The sequence below is a fragment of the Lithobates pipiens genome, unplaced genomic scaffold (genome assembly GCF_037356315.1).
Source record: "Lithobates pipiens isolate NorthernLeopardFrog02 unplaced genomic scaffold, aLitPip1_a1.2 Scaffold_18, whole genome shotgun sequence".
NCBI lineage: Eukaryota > Metazoa > Chordata > Amphibia > Anura > Ranidae > Lithobates > Lithobates pipiens.
The window spans coordinates 212,109,504-212,130,028 of NW_027507758.1; the positions used below are offsets into that span (position 1 = coordinate 212,109,504).

The 20,525-nt window shown below is 42.7% G+C and overlaps 1 protein-coding gene across 1 annotated transcript in view; it reads left to right on the forward strand.

Moving 5' to 3' along the window:
* Positions 1-14,479, forward strand: part of TOMM20 (translocase of outer mitochondrial membrane 20) — a 162,953-nt gene extending 148,474 nt beyond the window's left edge. The window contains exon 5 of the mRNA XM_077486554.1: positions 14,296-14,479. Coding sequence (XP_077342680.1) covers positions 14,296-14,340 — 45 coding nt within the window. The 3' untranslated portion in view covers positions 14,341-14,479. The remainder of the gene's footprint in view (positions 1-14,295) is intronic.
* Positions 14,480-20,525: the final 6,046 nt, after the last annotated feature.

The following is a 20,525-nucleotide window of genomic DNA, read 5'->3' on the forward strand; positions in this document are numbered from 1 at the left end:
GGCAAGTGGACAATCCACAACATGTGGCTGGTGACGTGGCAAGTGGACAATCCACAGCTTGTGGCAAGTGACATGGCAGGTGATGTGGCAAGTGGACAATCCACAATTTGTGGCAAGTGACGTGGCAAGTGGACAATCCACAACTTGTGGCAAGTGACACAGCAAATGCAAGTGTACAACTGCTCTCTATGCTGCTGCTGCTCACTCTGATCAAAATAGCAGAAATAGTTTAAAAAAATGCTTTGAGAGCTTGGGGAGGGTCTACATGATGTTATCTTTATAAACGCGTTTAAACGCAAACGCGTCTAAACGCGGCATGCAAAACGCGCGTTTCTGCTTTTTTTTAACAGAGGTTTCATCTGCGTCTCGTGTGCATGAGGCCTAAGTTTCTGTAGCCTGCGCTTCACTTGAAAGAACTCTGCCCTTTTTCTCTGGAGTTCTGGGGAAAAATCGGCATATAATGAAATTCTAACCCCCTTATACAACATATTCCCCATTTCCCTTGCTTTCCGTAACAGCACCACTTTATCTTTATAATTTAGTAATTTCATCAGTAATGGTCTAGGGCGACTTCCCTCAGGTGGAGCTCTAAAGGGCACTCTGTGCGCCCTCTCTATAGAAAACGTTGAGAATGAGTCCCTTCCAAACATGTCAATTAATAAATGTTCCATAAACTCAGCGGGGTTTACACCCTCGCTTTTTTCAGGAAGGCCCACTATGCGCACATTGTCCCTCCGGAGTCTATTTTCCATTTCGTCCATTCTTGTTCTGTATCCTGTAAACTGCTCCTTCACGCTTTCTAGCTCTTTAGTTAGGAAGGTTGTATCGTCTTCTAATCTACTGGTCCTTATCTCAAGTTCTACCATCCTCTCCACCACTTTCTGCAAGTCTTGCCTTACCTCCAGTAGATCATCCTTCACTCCCTTCATTTGAGTACACAATTCTTTCAATGAGATGTTACATGCATTTACGGCCATTAACACATCCTTGATAGTAGGCTCTTATTCCAACGGAAGAGGATCACCTGTTATAGTCTCTAAATTCTCTAAATTCAGTTCCCCTGCACCCGCATTCTTATTAACTGAACATTTTGCCACTGCATCGGCCTGCGTATTAATATTAGTATTTGACTGTCCCGTGCTTTTCCTTTCAGGCATTATCCCTTGCTGCCCCTTTGTCTGCCCCTTTTTTGGAGGGGTCTGAGATGACTGTGCAGGATTATGAGCAAATTGTTCTAGTTTGGCTGCTGTGGCAGACTGTTGCATGCTTTTTTTTCCCCCCTCTCCTTGGCAGAGCGCAGGTGCTGCATCTTTCTTTCTTTCTTTTTCTCTTTTCTCGCCACTTTCCTCCCCCTTCTCTTTGGGTATTTCCTTCTCTATTTATCTTATTCCAATCTTATACCAATCTTCAGATCAGTCCTGGATATTGTATTTAATAATTTTTTAACATTATGACACAGCCGTCCATCACTCAATCAGAGATTTAATACAGTGTTAGCCGTATCTTATACCCAGTTCTCCAGTATACACTTCATGTATCGCATTTAACTCACTGCTTTATTACTTCACCGCCGATACTTGTTCACACGCACTAATTCAGAAAATCAGTTAGTTTCTAGGACTGCCACCATCCCTTGGTAAATCAATTAGTGCAACCGTGGTCTTGCCTTATAGCCATTCTACAGATATTCAACTCCAGTATCACAGTCTTCCTGGTTTCACTAACCACAAACACCTGCCTTTACAGCAGGTAGTTAATTGCATACGCCACTTGAGTTACCATTTGTTCGTCTTGATGAGCAATACGAAGCGATACAAAGCAATGTACTCCAGAAAGGAGAGGAGAAAAAAAAAGAAGCGCTAAAAGTCCTCCTCACCCCCAGCCAGCGCTCTCCTATTAGCTTTTTGCTAGTTTTCAGACACCACAATGTCCACAAGATTACATTGCCAGACCTCCGCCTGCTACCCCCCTCACTCCTCCGTCTTCTTCTCCCCCCCGCACACCACCGCTTACCTCCCTCCTCCTGTCGCGGCTTGCTGGGGCGGGCGGGAGAGCCTCTTGATGTCAGCTGTATGCAGAGTTATTCGGCGGGGTTCGGTGGCTCTGAGGCAATCGGCGCTGGGGGTGCTCGTATGTCCTCGTGTATCTTCGGCCGTTTTCGCTAGGGATTCGGAACCCGGAAGTGAACGGAGCTCCCCGAGAGCTCGGTTTGGCTCGGCTCCGCAATACAGACGTGTATCGTCACCTCTCCTCCCATCCGGCTTCAGCAAGTGGCTCCGACCCTCCTCACACTACATCCATGACTAAGCACCGTGTTCGGTGTGAAACATGTCAGCGGCTGTGCAGTTAGTCTGTTTGCCAGCCTAGATGCTATGATTTTAATTACATTTTTTAAATAAAGTTGAATAATTTGGAGTGCGGCTATCCAGCTACATCTTTTCTACTTCAGTTCCTGTTGCAAACAGAGCCAGCACCCTGTGGGATTGTGGAGACAGCTGTTTTGGGAGAAGTCATTACCTTAGAGCGGTAATTCTTTGTATCACACTGCATCCAGCCATAACATCAAACACGCCACGCTCTCCTCATGGGGTCCGGGAGGAGGTTGCACACGGCGTCTCACATCTCTCACTCCTCCTTACACATCCGGTCACGCCCCCGGAAACTGTGTTGATTGGATCGGCCCCTTACTCCGATCAGTGATCAGCCAAGTCTCACTCGGTCATCACCACAAATGGGTTCCTTAGATGCTCTTAAATAGGCTGCACCCACTCTGGTGGAGTGTGCAGCCACCCCTAACTGAGGCTTATGACCCCTCACCCTTTATACACAACCAAGCCAGGCAGTAGCCTCTTATCTTTGCAGCTTTCCATTCCAGCTGGAATGATGAAAAGCTTTTAGATCTGTAAGGAAGAGAAAATTGAGTACTGTCCGTGATACTTTTTTTATTTGCACTAACATACAATTTTTCAGGACAAGCTTTCGGGGTATGTCCCCTTCTTCAAGGTCCAAGCAGTACTGATTTACAAATTTTTAAGCAAAATGTAAAAACAAAAAACAAACCTCTGAGGGAAAGAAGAGAAGAAAAAAAAAAACACAATTGTCCTGAAAAATTATATGTTGGTGCAAATAAAAAAAAGTATCGTGGACAGTACTCCATTTTCTCTGTCACAATTGCACTAATACGGCTACAATCACATTAAGTAGATCTGTAAGGAACAATTTGTGGACAGATACTTCTTTTTTTTTTTTTTTTTAAAAAAGCTTATGAGAACATCCAATTCATGTGACACTCCTGTGTGATTTTCTGAAAAGTTGGGCAATGCCCAGATGTTTGTTGAATGAAGGGCCGTCTCTACCTTTTGTTACAAGATGATCTACAGGATGCAACTCTACTTTCTGTAAAGAATGCAATACAGTGGTACCATGAATTACGAGCATAATTTGTTCCAAAAGAATGCTTGTCATCCAAAGCACTCGTATTAAAGAGTTTCCCCATAGGGGTCAATGGAAACTCAGATAATTCGTTCCACAGTGACTAGAGACACTCTGAGTGCATTCAAGCAGTCTGACACTGAAACAGTGTTTCCAAGCTGCTCCAACTGTCACCGGCGACCCCGCACTTGTGGTCAAACACCCCATTGGCTTCAATCCTGCTCATCTTGCGAGACAATGCTTGCACACTGAGTCAGGGTTAAAAAAATAAAATAATGGCTCATATTGCGAAATGCTTGTAAATCGCATTTTCTTATCGTACCTCACGAGACACAAAGCCGCAGTAGTTACTATGTGGGCCACCTATAAAGGCTACCTTCAGGTGATGGACACTGGCACACCCTAAATTAAAAAGTGCACTCCCTATACAATCCCTCCCACTGGTGGGAGTACCTCAGTTTTTTCGCCAGTGTCTAAGGTGTTGATCATGATTAACCACTACAATACAGGGCACTTCGCCCTCTTCCTTCCCAGCCCAATTTTCAGCTTTCATCGCTCTCGCACTTTCAATGACAATTGCGTGGTCATGCTACACTGTACCCAAATGAAATTTTTATCATTTTGTTCGCACAAATAGAGCTTTATGTTGGTGGTATTTATTCACGTCTCTGTTTTTTTATTTTTTGCGATGGAAGCGCAAAAAAAGCGGAAATTTGGGGAAAAAAATATATTTTCTATTTTAAAATAAATCCAATAAAACCAAATTTTGTCCTAAATTTAAGCCAAAATGTATTCTGCTACATGTCTTTGGTAAAAAAAAATCAGTTAAGTGTATAATAATTGGTTTGTGTGATCACGGGCATGCGTACATATGTGTGCAGATAATCATTGGAACATGTGATTTTAGTGGGACATATGTGGGGGACATGTTTTTTTTATTTGGGGACGTGTGTTTTGGGGACATGTGTGGTGACGTGTATTGTGGTGACGTGTGTTTACACTGTAGGTTTATACTAGACTGGTGATCAGTGAGTAAAAAGCTGTAAAAACAGCTCATACTCCTAGCTCAGCAGCGATATGTTCTCCTCTCCTCTGCATCAACTTCCGTGTGAGGAGAGGAGAGCCGATTGCCTAGCAACCGGCTGTTTACATCACATGACGGCCGTGATTGGACACGGCCGTCATGTGATCAGGAGGGCCAATCACAGCCCTCCTGCCGATCCGAGATGCGCCGTGTCCAGGTGATACAAGCGCATCGGGATCGCGCCGCTGCACGCGTGACCCCCCCCCCCTCCTTCTGACGGACGTTCCTGAACGTCCAGTCAGAAGGAGGGGGGGGGGTCACGCGTGCAGCCGTATATGTACATTGGCCGGGTGGGAAGTAGTTAAAGATGTGCTGTGCTCCAGTGGAGCAATCCCTGCTGGGGCTAGCCTTGCAGAGTGTCTCTTTGGCTGAATTGAATGGTACCCGGGCCTTGTATCTAAAGAGAAGCTTTACAGACAAGAACTAATTTCTTCAGAGAGCTGGACCCCGGGATCCAGTACTTTTTGGTATTAAGGCCATTAAGTTTTTACTGGCGGTGGTGCTATTACAGGTCCAGGACTGTGGTTTTCCACGACATGCCCCTCAGGCTCCAGGGGCGGCCGGTGAGCATAATGCTCCGCGGCACACATACCACCGGCTACTGATGTCTGCGTCAGTTTGCCGGGCCAGCAGCCACCCTGTACTGATCTGAGAGTGGGTCTGTAATGGAATGTTTCCCCAGCTCTTCAGGACTAGTAAGTACAGCTCTCCTTGCCTCTGTGGGGCTGAGCAGCTGAGCATTCCTTAGGAGTTCGATTTGGGGGGTCCCTCTCCTCTCTCCCTGTCCCTATCTCCCCCCCCATGGAGGATGCTGCATGGGCTGCTGAGCGGTGCGTGTGCCATATGGACAGGGGTGGCTCTCACCTTGGGTGGTGGGCTGCTCTGGGTGACTGTGCCCTGGATGTCGGTTGTCTCTCCCCTGGATGTCTGGAGGTGTGTCTGCTGATCGCTGTAGTGCTTTTTGCCGCCATTTCCTCTGCCTGTGTTTCACTGTCCCGCTCGGTATACAGTGTTCGGACATTTTTGGTGTGACCAGGGAGAAGTATGGTCAGAAACCTTCTACCCTCAGTCCCCAACAGGTGACAGACAGGGTAGGGTCAGCATGGCTTCAGAAACTGATGTTCCTTCCCCCGAAATCCAGGCACTTGCAACCGGTTCGCCTGCCTCTGGACGCTTGTCAGCGGCCCTTAACACGTTTGTTGCCAAGATGGAAGCGGTGCGTGGGTGCAAAGGCAGTAAGCGGTGGTCTGTGGCAAACATCTGGCAACATCCGTATCTGACTTATTCAATAAGTTCACTTACAGGAATTGGGGCAACCGCAACAGACCTTTTTAGGTCCCAAAACGCATGGCTATACGTTACCCCCTTGAGGAGAGCCTTCCTAAGTAAGGGTAGGCTCCTACAGTCATGGACCCAGGTTAAATAAAAGTAACCACGATCCCGGTAGAAGAGGTTCCTGTGTTCTAGGACTCCACGGGCAGAAACCGAGGCAGTGGCCCGTTCCTTATTTACGGTTGGGGGGTCAGCAATACGACCACTACTGACCACAGCACTTGTGTCGCAGACACTTACTGAAGGGCAAAACTTTCGCACTGCAAAATGGAGAAGCAGCAGGCTACTCCCATCTGCATGGAACTAGCAGACCAATTAGTGCACAGTCGGAAGTACGTTTGGAATGTGGCTTCGGTTACATTTCATCTGTTATCCAGGTTTCAGTGTCGGCATTGGTGCTGAGGAGCCTGATTTGGATGAAAGGCTGGTCGGCGGACCAGGCATTTGAAAAGGCTTTGACGGATTTACCCTTCCTTGGTGAGCGGCTCTTTGGAGCCTCGTTGGATGACATTTTTAAAAATGTCACAGGTGGGAAGAGTACCTTGCTTCCACAGGCCAGGAAGACTAAGGAGCCACACCGTAGGAAAAGCCTTCATTTTCTACTCAAGAGGCTTTTCTGTCCGTCCGGGACTTTGGCAAAACACTTCCAGTCCAACAGGATGGCCTTTGGGGACAAAAGCGTCCCTGGAACCGCAAGCCTAAGAAGCTTGCAAGAACAGTGTTACTGCATTAAGGGTTGCCCCCGCCCATCATACGGGTGGGGAAGCTCGCCTTTGGGAGTTTGCAGCCCGGTGGACCTCTCGGCTATCTGGCCAATGGGTCTGCAAACTGATTTACTTGGCTAAAAGTTCCTCTCTTGGCCAACAAACATATCTTCCCTTCCAGCATACCCTTACTCCCGGCTCGATGGGAGGTCCCAAGGAGGCAATATGGGACCTGCTAAACCTCAGGGTGATGGTGTCCGTTTCGGTGTTGGAAAGGTTCCAGGGGTTCTACTCCATTCTGTTTGTAGTCCCCGAAGAAGGAAGGGGTACGTCCAATCTTGGACCTTAAAGTCTCAATTGCTTTAAGTACAGAGAGGCTCAGTCTGGAATCAGTTCGCTTAGTAGTCGCTGCACTCCATCAAGGTGACTTCCTGGCGTCTTTGGACACCCAGGATGCATACTTGCACATACCCATATGCTTCAGGCATTAGAGGGTTCTGCGAAATGCAGTCAGGGAAGCCCACTACCAGTTGTGGCTCTCCCGTTTTTTTACTTGGCTTCAGCACCCCGAATCCTTACCAAGGTATTGACTTCAGTTTTGGCGTTGTTGAGAAAACACGAGATCGCACTCGTAGTTACTGGGACGACCTCTTCCCGAGAGCAGCTTCTGCCTCAGAATTACAGGATGTGGCAATCACCATGCAAACCCTGCAGGTGTTTGGGTGGCTATTGAACCTAAAAAAGTCGGTGCTCATACCGATTCAGAGCTGGAGTGCCTAGGCTTACTGCTGGACTCCATTGGAATGAGAGTTTTCACCCTTCAGACAAACTGCAGACTCTCAGAGCCACGGTAAACTATTGCTGAACCACAGGTGGTCGTCTCTTTTGTTTCTGCATGCGAGTTCTGGGTCTCATGGTGACCTCCCACGAGGCAGTACTGTACGGCCACTGTTTACCAGAGTCTTGCAGGAGATATTGGCATAATGGGACATATCTCCGTTATCCCTGGATCGACAGATTCAGGTAAGCCAGCCAGTCAGGGAAGTCGTTCCTACCTCTGCATTGGTCTGTGATCACAACAGACGCTAGCCTGACAGGCTGGGCTGGGGTGGAGTACTGGGAGTACAGTCGACCCAGGGTCTCTGGTCGGGTGAGGAACCCAAGTTGTCGATCAATTATGCTCGAACTCCGAGCGATCAGGTTTGCCTCTCCACATAGTCGATGAGACTAAGAGGGCTTATGATCAGGATCCGGTCAAAGCCACGGCAGTGGCATATGTCAACCATCAAGGAGGAACAAGTAGCTCGCTGCAGCACGGGAGGTCGCTAACATCCTTCAGTGGACAGAGCGACAGGTACCAGCCTTGTCAGCCATATTACATCCCGGGAAGAAGAAACTGGCAGGTGCCTGCGGTGAGACACACCAGATGTGGATCTCCTGGCTTCTCGTCTCAATCGGTAGGGCCGAGATTCATATCCAGGATAAGAGATTTTTGGGCAGACACATTGATCGCGCTGGTGGCTCCATGGATCAGTACTGACTGATCTATGACTTTTCCCCGCAAAAGCTACTACCACGTCTGCTCCACAGAGTGGAGGCCTGGGGGTTCCAGTAATACTAATGCCCCAGAATGGCCTCTGCGTCCCTGACGTGCCAACCTAGTATGCCTGGTTGTAAAGACTCCCTGGCGACTGCTGTTGTGAGGGGACCTTCTGTGTCAAGGTCCGATTTTTTTTTTTCCATCTTGTTTTACCATAGCTGGTTTGCACGGCTGTTGAGAGCCAGTTGCTAAGGTACCAAGGCCTATCGAACTATGTTGAGAGCATGGAAATTTTTCTTCGAAGATATACCGTCGCACCTGGAAGGCATACATCTGTGTGTGAGGAGAAAGGGTTGGCATCCGTGCGCCTGTTCAGATTCCAGGATCCGGCTGTTTCTACAGCGAGGAGTAGATCAGAAGTTGGTTTCAAGCAGCATTAAGGGACAAATATCCTTGGCTGTCTTTTTCAGCGACCCCTGACATCTCACTTTCTAGTAAGCACTGTTGTTCAGGGGGTCCGACTTGTTCCTCAGGTGCATCCAACGTTACCCCGTGGGATCTGAACCTGGTGTTATCGGCGCTTCAGAAACCGCCATTTGAAGAACATCAGAGGAATTCCTTTGTTGACTCTTTTTCAGAAAATGGGTCTTTCCAGTGGCCGTTACGTCGGCCAGGAGGGTTTTGGAACTGGTGACCTTGTCTTGCAAGTCGCCCCTATATGGTTAACCATAAAGATAAGGTGGTGGTGCCTTTGCAACCTTCCTTTCTGCCAAAGGTGGTTTCAGCGTTCCACGTGAATGATGATATTGTGTTACCATCTGTATCCTAAAGCGACACATCCTAAGAGGTGGCCCTCTATTCCCTGGATGTGATCAGTGCTATAAGGATACATTTGTCAGCCACGGCTCCTCTTAGAGAGTTGGATCTCTGTTTGTTTCGGTAGCTAGTCCGAAAAAGGGGTATGGCGGTCTTGTCGATCACCATTTCCGGGTGGGTCAGACAGATGTGGTACAGGCCTACACCTTTTAAGGGGCAGGTGCCCCCCTTTCCTACCATGGCCCATTCCACCAGGACAATGGGCTTCCACCAGGACAATGGGCTTCCGAAATTTTTTTTTTTTTTTTAACCTAACCCTGCTTTAACTAGTTAAAGTGGGAGTCCGCCGGGAGCTCCGCCGTTTTTTTTTTTTTTTTTTTTTTTTTTTAAAGCCAGCAGCTACAAATACTGCAGCTGCTGAGTTTTAAAATAAGGACACTTACCCGCCCAGCGCGCCCGCGATGTCGGCACCCGAAGCTGATCTCTCGATCGTCTCTTGGGTGCTGCCACCGCCATCTTGGGTATGGGAATCGGGAAGTGGAGCCTTTTGGCTTCATTTCCCGGTTCCCTTCTGCACATGCGTGAGTCGCGCTGCGCAATAAGGATGAACCCGCTGCCTCTGGGATCTGTGTGTTTCCCAGCAGGCAGCGAGGGACTTTTGGAAAGGGGCGTAATCTACGCCCCTTTCCGCAGAGAGCTATCCCGGAAGTGGGTGCAGATACCTGTACTGTACAGGTACCTGCACCCCGCTCCCCCCTGAAAGGTGCCAATTGTGGCGCCGGAGGGGGGGAGGATTCCAATGAGCGGAAGGTCCACTTTAGGTCCACTTTACCTCCGCTTTAAGGAACAGAATGATTTGCCCCCTTAATGACCAGGCCATTTTTTGCGATATGACACTGCGTCACTTTAACTGACAATTGCGCAGTCGTGCAATGCTGCATCCAAGCAAAATTGACATCCTTTTTTCCCTACGAATAGAGCTTTCTTTTGGTGGTATTTGCTCACCTCTACGGCTATTTTTTGTGCTATAAATAAGAGAATTTTGAGAAAAAAAAAAATAAATTCTTATCAGTATAGACCAACTTCTACATATTTTTTGAGGGGGAAAAATTGCAATAGGCCTATATTGATTGGTTTGTGCAAAAGTTATTGTGTCTTAAAACTATGGGATAGATTTTGGAAACATTTTCAATTTTTTTTTTTGTTTATTCGTAATGGCGGCGATCTTTAATTTGTAGTGGGGTTGTGACATTGCGGCAGACAAATATGACCCCAAATGATCCTTTGTGGGAACCAGTGACATAATTACATTGATCAGTGCTAAAAAAAAAAATGCCCTGATCAATGTAAAAATGGCACTGGCAGGGAAGGGTTTAACTGTGTTCCCTAGGTGTGTTCAAACTGTAGGGGGGACGGGCTGCCTAGGACATGACAGAGATCACTGTTCCTGATGATTGGGAACAGTGGATCTGTCATGTCATCTGTCAGAATGGGGATCTGCCTTGTTTACAAAGGTAGATCCCCATTCTGCCTCTGTACTAATCGATCATGGGTCGCCGCCTTACATAGTCTGCCCAACCCGCTGCCTGCAACTGCGCCTGCGCCAGCTGACATACAATGGATGCCCAGGAAAGCCAACCTGCCACAGTACAGCTGCAGCGCCTGGTCTTAAAGTGGTTAAAATTTTACCACAATGTTATCCCTCACACGTCTGGTGTGTTCCTTGGCTTTCATGATGCTGCTTGTTCACTATGGTTCTCTAACAAACCTCCGAGGGCTTCACAGAACAGCTGAAAGCAATTAGTTCCACTAGATTTTAGATAGGGTATCAGAGTAAAGGGGATTGAATACAAATGTACACTATACTTTTCAGATATTTGTAAAAAATGTGGAAAACCATATCTCATACCATATACCTTTTCCTTCCACTTCACAATTATGTGCCACTTTTGCGTTGGTATATCACATAAAATACATTTAAGTTTTTGGTTGCAACATGACAAAATGTGGAAAATGTAAGGGGTGTGAATACTTTTTTCAAGACCTACAGCAGCCAATTTAGCTGTTGGAGAACATACCTGGTCCATGTCTTATTTAAGCGCACCATTTAAATACCTAAAAACCTCACATATACAGTTTCTTTAACTGGTTCCCGACGGGCTCATGCAGCTATACTGCATCAATGTGTCTCCTGAGTGAAATCCCGTATGGGTACGTCCTTCCCCATTTAGCCTGCTGCTCATGGCTGGAGATCGGCCACTTGTGATTGCGTGAATGAGCGCCAGCATGGGGGTGTGTGTGTGTGTGTGTGTGTGTGTGTGTGTGTGTGTGTGTGTGTGTGTGTGTGTGTGTAAACCTACAGATCCCTGTGCTGTCAGGAGTGGAGACATGCTGTTTGTTCATAGTAAGTAGGACAGCAATATGTCTCCTCACCTACTCAGTCCTATCCCCATACAGTTAGAACACACATTTAACCCCTTGATCGCCCCCTAGTGTTAAGCCCTTCCCTGTCAGTGACATTTACACAGCAATCCGTGCATTTATATAGCACTGATTGTGGTATAATTGTCAATGGCCCCCAAAAATGTGTCAAAAGTGTCTGATCTGTCTGTTGCAATACAGCTAAAAATCACAGATCACAGCCATTACTAGTAAAAAAAAAAAAAAAAAAAAAATGCCAAAAATCTTTCCCATAGTTAGTAGACACTAATAACTTTTGCACAAACCAGTCAGTATACACTTATCGCAATATTTTTGGTAAAAAAAAAAACGAAACTTTTTTTTTTGTTTATAACGCAAAAAAATAAAAACTGCAGAGGTGATCAAATACCACCAAAAGGCAGTTATATTTGTGGGGAAAAAAAGGACACAAATTTTTTTTGGGTACAGCGTTGCATGATCGAGCAATTGTCAGTTACAGTGACAAATTGTAAAAAGTGCTCTGGGCAGGAAGGGGGTAAAATTTTCTGGGGCTGAAGTGGTTAAAGTGCAAGTTCACCTTTGCACAGGCCCGTCCCCCATCCGGCTAATCTGGAGTCTGGCGATCCTCTGCACTGATGGGTTTTTTTTTAAGCACTGATCACTGTATTTGTATTGCTGGCCCCCAAATAGTATCACTTAGTTTCAGATTTGTTCACAATTTTTTTTTTATTGTGAAGCAAACAACAAATCGGACAAAATAACAGATAAAGCTCCTTCAAGTTGGATGGTTTGCGCTTGTTAACGGCAATCTTTAAGTTTGACCACAGATTTTTTATTGGATTGAGGTCTAGGCTTTGACTAGGCCATTCCAACACATTTACATGTTTCCCCTTAAACCGCTCAAGTGTTGCTTTAGCAGTGTATTTGGGGTCATTGTCCTGCTGAAAAGGTGAACCTCCGTTCTAGCCTCAAATCACACAGTGTTACAGGTTTTGAATATCCCTGTATTTAGCACCATCTATCTTTCCCTCACCTCACCAGTTTCCCAGTCCCGACTGCGGAAAAACATCCCCAAAGCATGATGCTGCCACCACCATGTTTCACTGTGTTGATGGTGTTCTTTGGGTGATGTTTGGTTTGCGCCAGACATGGCGTTTTTCTTTGGCCAAAAAGTTCAATTTCAGTCTCATCAGACCAGAGCACCTTCCTCCATACATTTTGGGAGCCTACCATATGTCTTTTCACAAACTCAGAGCGTGCCATTTTGTTTTTTTGCTGGAAAGTAATGGCTTTTTTCTGGCCACTCTGCCATAAAGCCCAGCTCTTTGGAGTGTATGGCTTATTGTTGTCCTATGTACAGTTACTGCAGTCTCTGCTGTGGAACTCTGTAGCTCCTCCAGGGTCAACTTAGTTCTCTGTGCTGCTTCTCTGATTAATGCCTTCCTTGCCCGGTCCGTGAGTTTTGGTGTGCGCCCGTCTCTTAGCAGGTTTGCTAATATGCCATGTTCTTTCCATTTGGTTATGATAGATTTGATGATGCTCCTAGGGATCATCAAAAATTTGAATATTTTTTTATTTTTTTTATAACCTAACCCTGACAACATTGTCCCTTGGAGAGTTCCTTGGTCTTCATGGCAGTGTTTGGTTAATGGTGCCTCTTGCTTAGGAGTTACAGCCTCTGGGGCCTTTCAAAAAGGTGTGTATATGTAATGACAGGTCATTTGACACTTGGATTGCACACTGGTGGACATCATTTCACTAATTATGTGACTTCTGAAGGTAATTGTTTGCACCAGAACTTTTTATAGGCTTCATAACAAAGTGGGTGAATACATACGCACATGCCAATTATCAGTTTTTAATTTCTGAAAAATTGTTTTATGTATATATTGTTTTAATTTCACTTCACCAACTTAGACTATTGTGTTCTGATCCATCACATATAATTCAGATTAAAAAAAAAAATTTAACTAAAGGCTGTAATGTAACAAAATAGGTAAAAAGCCAAGGGGATGAATACTTTTGCAAGGCACTTTATGTAATGCAATGTAATCTATTTTTCATGAAATCCTTTCTCACTGGGTTTCTTTCTCCTTAAAGAGCAAGTAAACCCTGATGGGTTTACTTCCTCTTTCTTTCCCTGCAAAGGCAAAGCATAATAGACTACTATGCATCGCTATGTATCGCTACTATGCACTGCTGTGTTAATTACTTAGGCAGTGAAACTGATCAAATCGCCTATGCAAAATAATGGAAAGCCTGAATACATGACCTGTTGGGGGCGCCTTGAGGACTTGACTTGAGTTGAGAAACACTGCCCTAGACCATTTTAAGGAGGGAGCAAGAGACTGGATCGGTTCATACATAAAGTGGGACAATTCAGGACGAATGTTGCCACCCTCTAACAGGAAGTTGGATCAAAGCGTCAAAAAAATTGAATTTGGGGGAGACTGACTGCTCCAGTTTTTTCTTAAAAATGCAGACTATAGGAGGAGCTGCAGTCTTAACACAATAATTGCTCTGGTCTGGTCAAGGTCCTTCAATAATGTGTGTGTGTTTTTTTTTATTATTATTAATTTTTATGCCTTTTTAGCATGAGTAAAACTTGTTTGTTTATTTTCATGATATGTGATTAAACTTCTTGGTAAGGTGGTTATTTCTTGTTAATTTTTTTTTTTTTTTTTTTTGTGATATATAGGCAGATTTTGTGTATTAATTAGCAGTATTTGAATATCTTAATACTGAATAACGGTCTACCTACAGTTGGACACTTCTGTTCTAAGCATTGATAATATTTCCTATGGTGGTGCCAAGAGATTTCTTGAAATTTTTGCAAGACACAGTGACTGCTGCTCTATTAATACTGCCCTGCCTTTCCCAGGAAAGTAGAGTTATCCTTGCAGTCCTTTGTAACATGTATCTACAACTCGAGTTTTTCATTGGTTTCCCATTGTTTTGTCTTTCAGAGAATTGGAAATGCTCAGAATCTAACTGAAGATGATGTTGAATAAAATGGAACCAAGTCATGTTGCTTCAGCACACCTGATCTGTGACATTCAAATGTTATTGAATATGCTAATGTTAAACACAAGCATTTTTCTGTCCTGTTAATACATCTTTGTTACAAGAAATAAACATGACATCCAAACACTTTTTTTTTTTTTTTTTTTTTGTGGTTAGAGGTGAAGTATTAAAATGTCTTTATTGAATTTTAGCAGGTGACACACCATGGAACCTTTTTTTTATCATGTATATAAAATGTGTTTTTATTGTACAAATATAAAAATAGACAATATTTTAAACTTTAAAACACTTTCATACAAAAGAACTTTCCAGCTATACAGAGCTACATTGATATTATGTATACATGCATTTGTAAGTGGTCTACACATTTTGCTGGATCCTCTGATTCTTCAGGACAGTAAAAAAATGATGCCAATATTTTTCTCATTTCACCAAATTAATATAAACAGCATAATTCTCATGTTAACTATTAAGAGTACAATTCAAATTTTATTGAACAAACTGTTAACCTTTAAAATTTATATTTCTGATTTATTAATCCGAAGATATGATATGGGTTGAAAAGAGAATTCTTATTGACAAAGGAAAGAAAGGTTTAACATAACACCATTTATTAGAGTAAGTTACAGGTCTATCTAATACACAGAAAATATCTATAGTCTAAGTGAGGGAGTAAAATATTAGGTTAAAATACAACAAGAGTACAATACATTCATTACAATACAATACAAAACAAGACCTATGACAAGCAGGTATACCTTTTAAGTGCTGGGAGATGATCTGATAATTTACCTAATCTCTGGTCAGTCTCATCTGCCCTTATCCTGGGTTTGGGGTCCCCTTAAGAAGGGCCATTTCTCATTGACTTGCATAGGACCACCCTGATTGGTTAGCCCTCTCCTTCCCTCGGTGTATTTCTTGCAAGATTGGTCCATTTTCTCATAACTTAATTTCCCCTCAATAGCACCTCCTCTTTTGGGTTTAATTGGTTAGTGATAATTAGTCTGAAGCCCACTTAATTAAAGAGGAAGTTTGCTCTTGAATAGGGCACTTAACTATGCATAGTCCTAGCCGGGGTAAATTGTCCATTCCTGAACAGATCAGAAATATTTTAAGCATATCAACCACCCTTTGAAATGGATAAATGGTTGATTAGCACGGAAGAATACACAAGCCTTTATCTAGCAAATGAATTCGGCTCCGTACCGACTACACACCCAAATGGTATCTGTTCCTGGGTTTTGACTATCACATTAGGTAAACAGCAGGACATCTCCCTCACACCCACACTTAGCATACCTGTAAGACAAAGGTATTTTTAATTGAATTATATACGCTGACCAGAAGTCTGTTCCTGTAAGTCAAACCATATGGCCAGGTTAAGCTAAAACTATTATAAACCTTCTTTATTTCTTATCCTAATATATACATCTATAATACAAATATTTTACAGATATTAATGAAGATTTCACATAAACTCATAAGGCAACAGATGGCCCCTTGTGGCCAGTTGAGAATATGAGACTCGGCCACACATAGAATAATGGTTTAGGTGTAATCTTCTTTAATATTTGGAACGTTTGGCTTTGCCCTCTGAAATGAAATAAAACTCTTTGAGGAAAAAAAACTTTTAAACTCTCCATCTCTACAGTTCACATTTCTGGATCCTAGTATCGGTAGTCCTCACTTGTTCTGAATGTAATAAGTCCATAATAAAAATCAGGATACAAAACACAATAAAAAACACGAGAGGGATAAAAACATGAGGATCCTTGTTCTCAACCGTCCAATAATGATAGTGCGAAAGTCAATAATGTCAATCTGGTCATGTTGCCCTTGCTTCTGGGACAGCCTCCCATGGTGATTCCCGGTGGATACCGCATACAGTAATGGCCTTTGGATCAGCTTTCCCGGCTAAGATTATACTTTGTTAATGTGGACAGAGGTAGAGAAAGAACACCACAAGTACATTTGAGACACATGCATTCAAATTAATGCTTGTCTGGTAAGTCTGAGCAGTTAGGACCTTTTATTAGAATTACCATAGATATACTGCGACATACTGATGAGACCCCTTTCTCAGTGACGTGTAACAATTTAGTTACGCCCTTCAGCCAGGTGTCTGATTTCCACCCCCCATCTTTCTTCCTCCATGGTCATATGCCTGCAAGTAACTCTGTTCTGCCTCTGCTGTATACCACTGTGTGTCTGTGTATGACCCTTCAAGTGTCCAGGGGGCTCTTGTTGCCATCGCAACTCACCACTAACTCCTGTTACTGAAGCTGTGTTCAGCGCAATATTTGGCCATATCGCTCCATCCTTGGCTACCATGTGTAGCTACTGTACGAGCCCTGCCTTTAGCAGGCTACGAAAGAGGTCATCACTTTAAGAGTTCTCATTGCAGATTAGGCAGTGTCACCTACGCAGACAAACATGACTGGATTTCAGAATACAGATAGGTGTGATGTCACCAGTCACTAGTGGCTTCAGGAAAAATCAAACTAAAATACTCTTAAGTACAAATGTACTATACTCCCTGCTATTTGCCAATCACTATGAGTCTCACAAGTCCCAGTATATCTATATGATATTCACGCAATGCTCTTTGAACTGATTATGGCACAAAAAGGAAAAACTGAGCAACATAAAAAAAAGGAAAAATGATCAATGACCACATCTGATGACTAACCGATATTAGAACTGTAGAGAGGATTGTATGTCACATATACACAGAAAATAGTCACATGGCTGTTGCTAAAGCCTTATGTTACTATTGTCATGATAATAGCTACAATGACCTAAAATTATATAAAACAATTATCCAATGTCATAAGAGAAAAACAAAAACTGTTGGATACTCGACCCATCCCCAAAATGCTAAAGGGAAGCTGTTAATATTCTATATCAACATTTGTAATTGCTTTAAATGTTCTCCATATAATGTTCCCCATACTCCCCTCCTTTTTTTTTTTTTTTTTTTTTATTTCACCATAGGCAAGCCAAACTGAAGAATCACCAAAAAAAAATAAGGTGATATAGGAAGTAAAGAAAAAAAAAAAAGTTTTCCTTAAGAGAAAAAGTTGAAGGAAAAACTAAACAATAAAGAAAAAAAAAAAAAACTATTCAGATTGAATGCTGCCTCAACCTTTAATTTGTTAAAGAGCCTTGAATCTGTAATTGTGTTAAACAAAATGATTGAATTTGCCTTTAAACATTGCGCAACACCCTCTCTTGGTGGTGATTAACATATTAATTGACTCTCCGTGCAAAACAATTTGCAAGTCAAGCAGGCCACAAAAATTTGTATTAGAGAGCGCAGGACCTCTGTTCATTGAAACAGACCGCCCCTAAAACTTTTTTTTTTTTTTTTTTTAAGAATTTAGTTAGGCCTGACTGTAATTAATTCCATTCAAGGCTTCTCCTTAAAACCAACATAAAATTATGTTTTAAGGTCCTCATCTGTGTTTCACAATACTTTTCCCCGTCTGAGTCCAATCATCCATCCTTGTTTTGGGCAGTTACCCTAAAATACAAAACTTAAAAATCATTAACACCTCACTGTACCTCTCTGAGAGGTTCATAATGGTCTACAATAGTAGTGGATGCTTGGAACATACTTCCAGCCAAGGTAATGAGTCTATACTTTGACAGACCAAATATGGAAAAAACTGGGAGGGTTTGTAAATACTTCAATTCTAAAATGACAACATGTAGATCTAGAACCTTCACACATATTAGCATCACATGAGTTAATTTGGAAGGAAAAACAAAACCAAACACAAGACCTACTGAATTCATAAGATGCCACAAGGTGCAAAGTAATGTATCATGGTAGTTTCCGAGTGTCAGAGTGAAAGAACTTTCACTCTAAGCCACAGGAAAGGAGAAAACAAAGATATACACAACATCCCTACAGTTCCTCCTAGTTATAGGGATTGAGATTTCATATTTGTGCACAGGTTATTTATTCGCAAGTATATTTAGACTTGTAAAAAAAAAAATATAAATTGAAACTGGTACCAGTATTGAGCTCATTTCCAATGAAAAAAAAAAAAATTATAAAATAATCATAAACAGTACAACGCATGCGCATTAGTGTGATCACACTTATTTATGGCCATAAAGCAATGTTGAGTACACCCCCTAAGAAAAAAAAATCTTTGTTTACACATGGACAGTTCATACCCATGCATTCCATCACTCACACATACACATTCATTTCGATAGCATCCCATACATCCTGGATAGCACTTTGGTAATTGCAAATGAATTGTTAGGTGTTTCTGGCCTCTGGGAGAATACAAAGGAAAGTGAGAGGAAGAGAGAACAAAAAAAACAAAAACAATGGACTGTTATACCTTACCTTTGTTAGGCGTGTTTTTACGCATATGTACAGCTAATTTGTATGGACATATACTTTCCTGAACTCACTTAAACCTGCAAACAGATTACTTTGTAGAAGACAGTTATTAATCTTTCCCCCTTTTTATTTATTTAACCTATTTAAAGCAAAACAAAATAAATTAAGAATACATCATTCTTATGTGTACATTGGTAAATGGACAATTACATTCCCACTTAGAGCTAATGAAACTAAAATGCCATAGACCTCTAAAACGAATTTATATGTTGTATTTCATCCCCGCTTTTAGTGTACTGGTTTGGTTTGCGGTGGACGAGTTACTCCCTCCATTTCTCAAATTCAGGGAGTCAATGACGTTTCTTTTAAAAGATTGGAATTCTTTCACAAATTCATCCCGTTCCTGTTTAATTTGCCTAATCTCCTGCTGTAAGGTCTCATTCTCAGCCTTAATAGTTGAGGAAGGGATGTATGATTTTGTATTTTCATATTTATTACTCCTGGGCCCTTCCCCCCCAGCGTGGTGAGTACACTTCTATGTCCCGCCTCCTTGTTGTATATTGCTTCTGTTTAAATATCATTTCACCAGAAGACACACAAAAGTGAGAAATGTGGCCTAATAACCCACAGGTATAGCACTTTATCTTTTGTAAAGTATTAAAGCGTCTCTTAACAACTGGTGTGGTTTTAGGCTGAGAATCTTCAATGGCTAAAACCTGATGAACTGCTTTTCCTGTCTTCATAATAGATCTAGGGGTACTTACACAAGAACTCTCACCTTTCAATGAGTTGTTGAAATTAACGCCTACTCCAGGCGGAGCTAGTTTTCTGTTGTCTGTAGAAATACTAAAAATGGTTGCATTACAATCTATGTTATGTGTAGATTGCCCCCGCTGCACTGGGCTTGGAGATGCCTTAACCTGATCACTATGCCATCTCACACCTGAGAGCTCCCCCCTCTGTTGCACATTGGTTGCGTGTGAAATAATGAGTTCATTATTTTTAATTTTGCCAATGTTGGGGAACTTGTCTTGCTTCTCATTTGTGGATATCTGGTCCCCATTGTCTGGTGGGTATGTGACCATGGTGCATTCTCGATTTTCTTGTGGCTCTGCGATTTCTCCCATCGCCACAGGAAAAGTAGAATTAGGATCGATATCCTCCTTTCCCTCATACTTTTCATATTCTTTAATGTCCCCAATTTCATAGGCACAAGTAGGTGCCATAGTATTACCATGTTCGCATCTGCTGGCCATAGCTGCCTGTCCTTTAAGGATTGAAATTGTTTGTAGCAATTGTGACATTGTAATATTGTTATTGTAGATTATAGCTTCAAATTGCTGTATTTTAGCATTCATAGCCATGCAAGCTGCATACATGCCTGTCAAGGCTAGACCTTTGAGCTTTTTCTTTTTGGTTGTTTTAGCTTGTTCCTCAAATAACTCCTGGACATAAGTCCAAGGAGATGCTTTTAACTTGGCATCACAGGCAAATTTATTGCTCTTGTGTTTAAAAGTATAAGTTGCTACAAAATTTTCTAGACAAGACATGGCAGACATTACCAAGCTATACAATGCACAATTTGTAAGCTAAATTACGTTAACTGTTCCCCTGTACTATACAGTCACTTTGAGATTACCGTAAAGAAGTAGGGAAAACAAACAAACTCCCATTGAATAAAATTCAGAAAATGCAGTAAAGTGGAGAGGATAAAAAATAAAAATATATATATATATATTTTCAGCTCTCACTAAAATAATCCTATTAGATTACTGGAGACACCCAAAATCTACTCACAATAGCTTGTAGTTC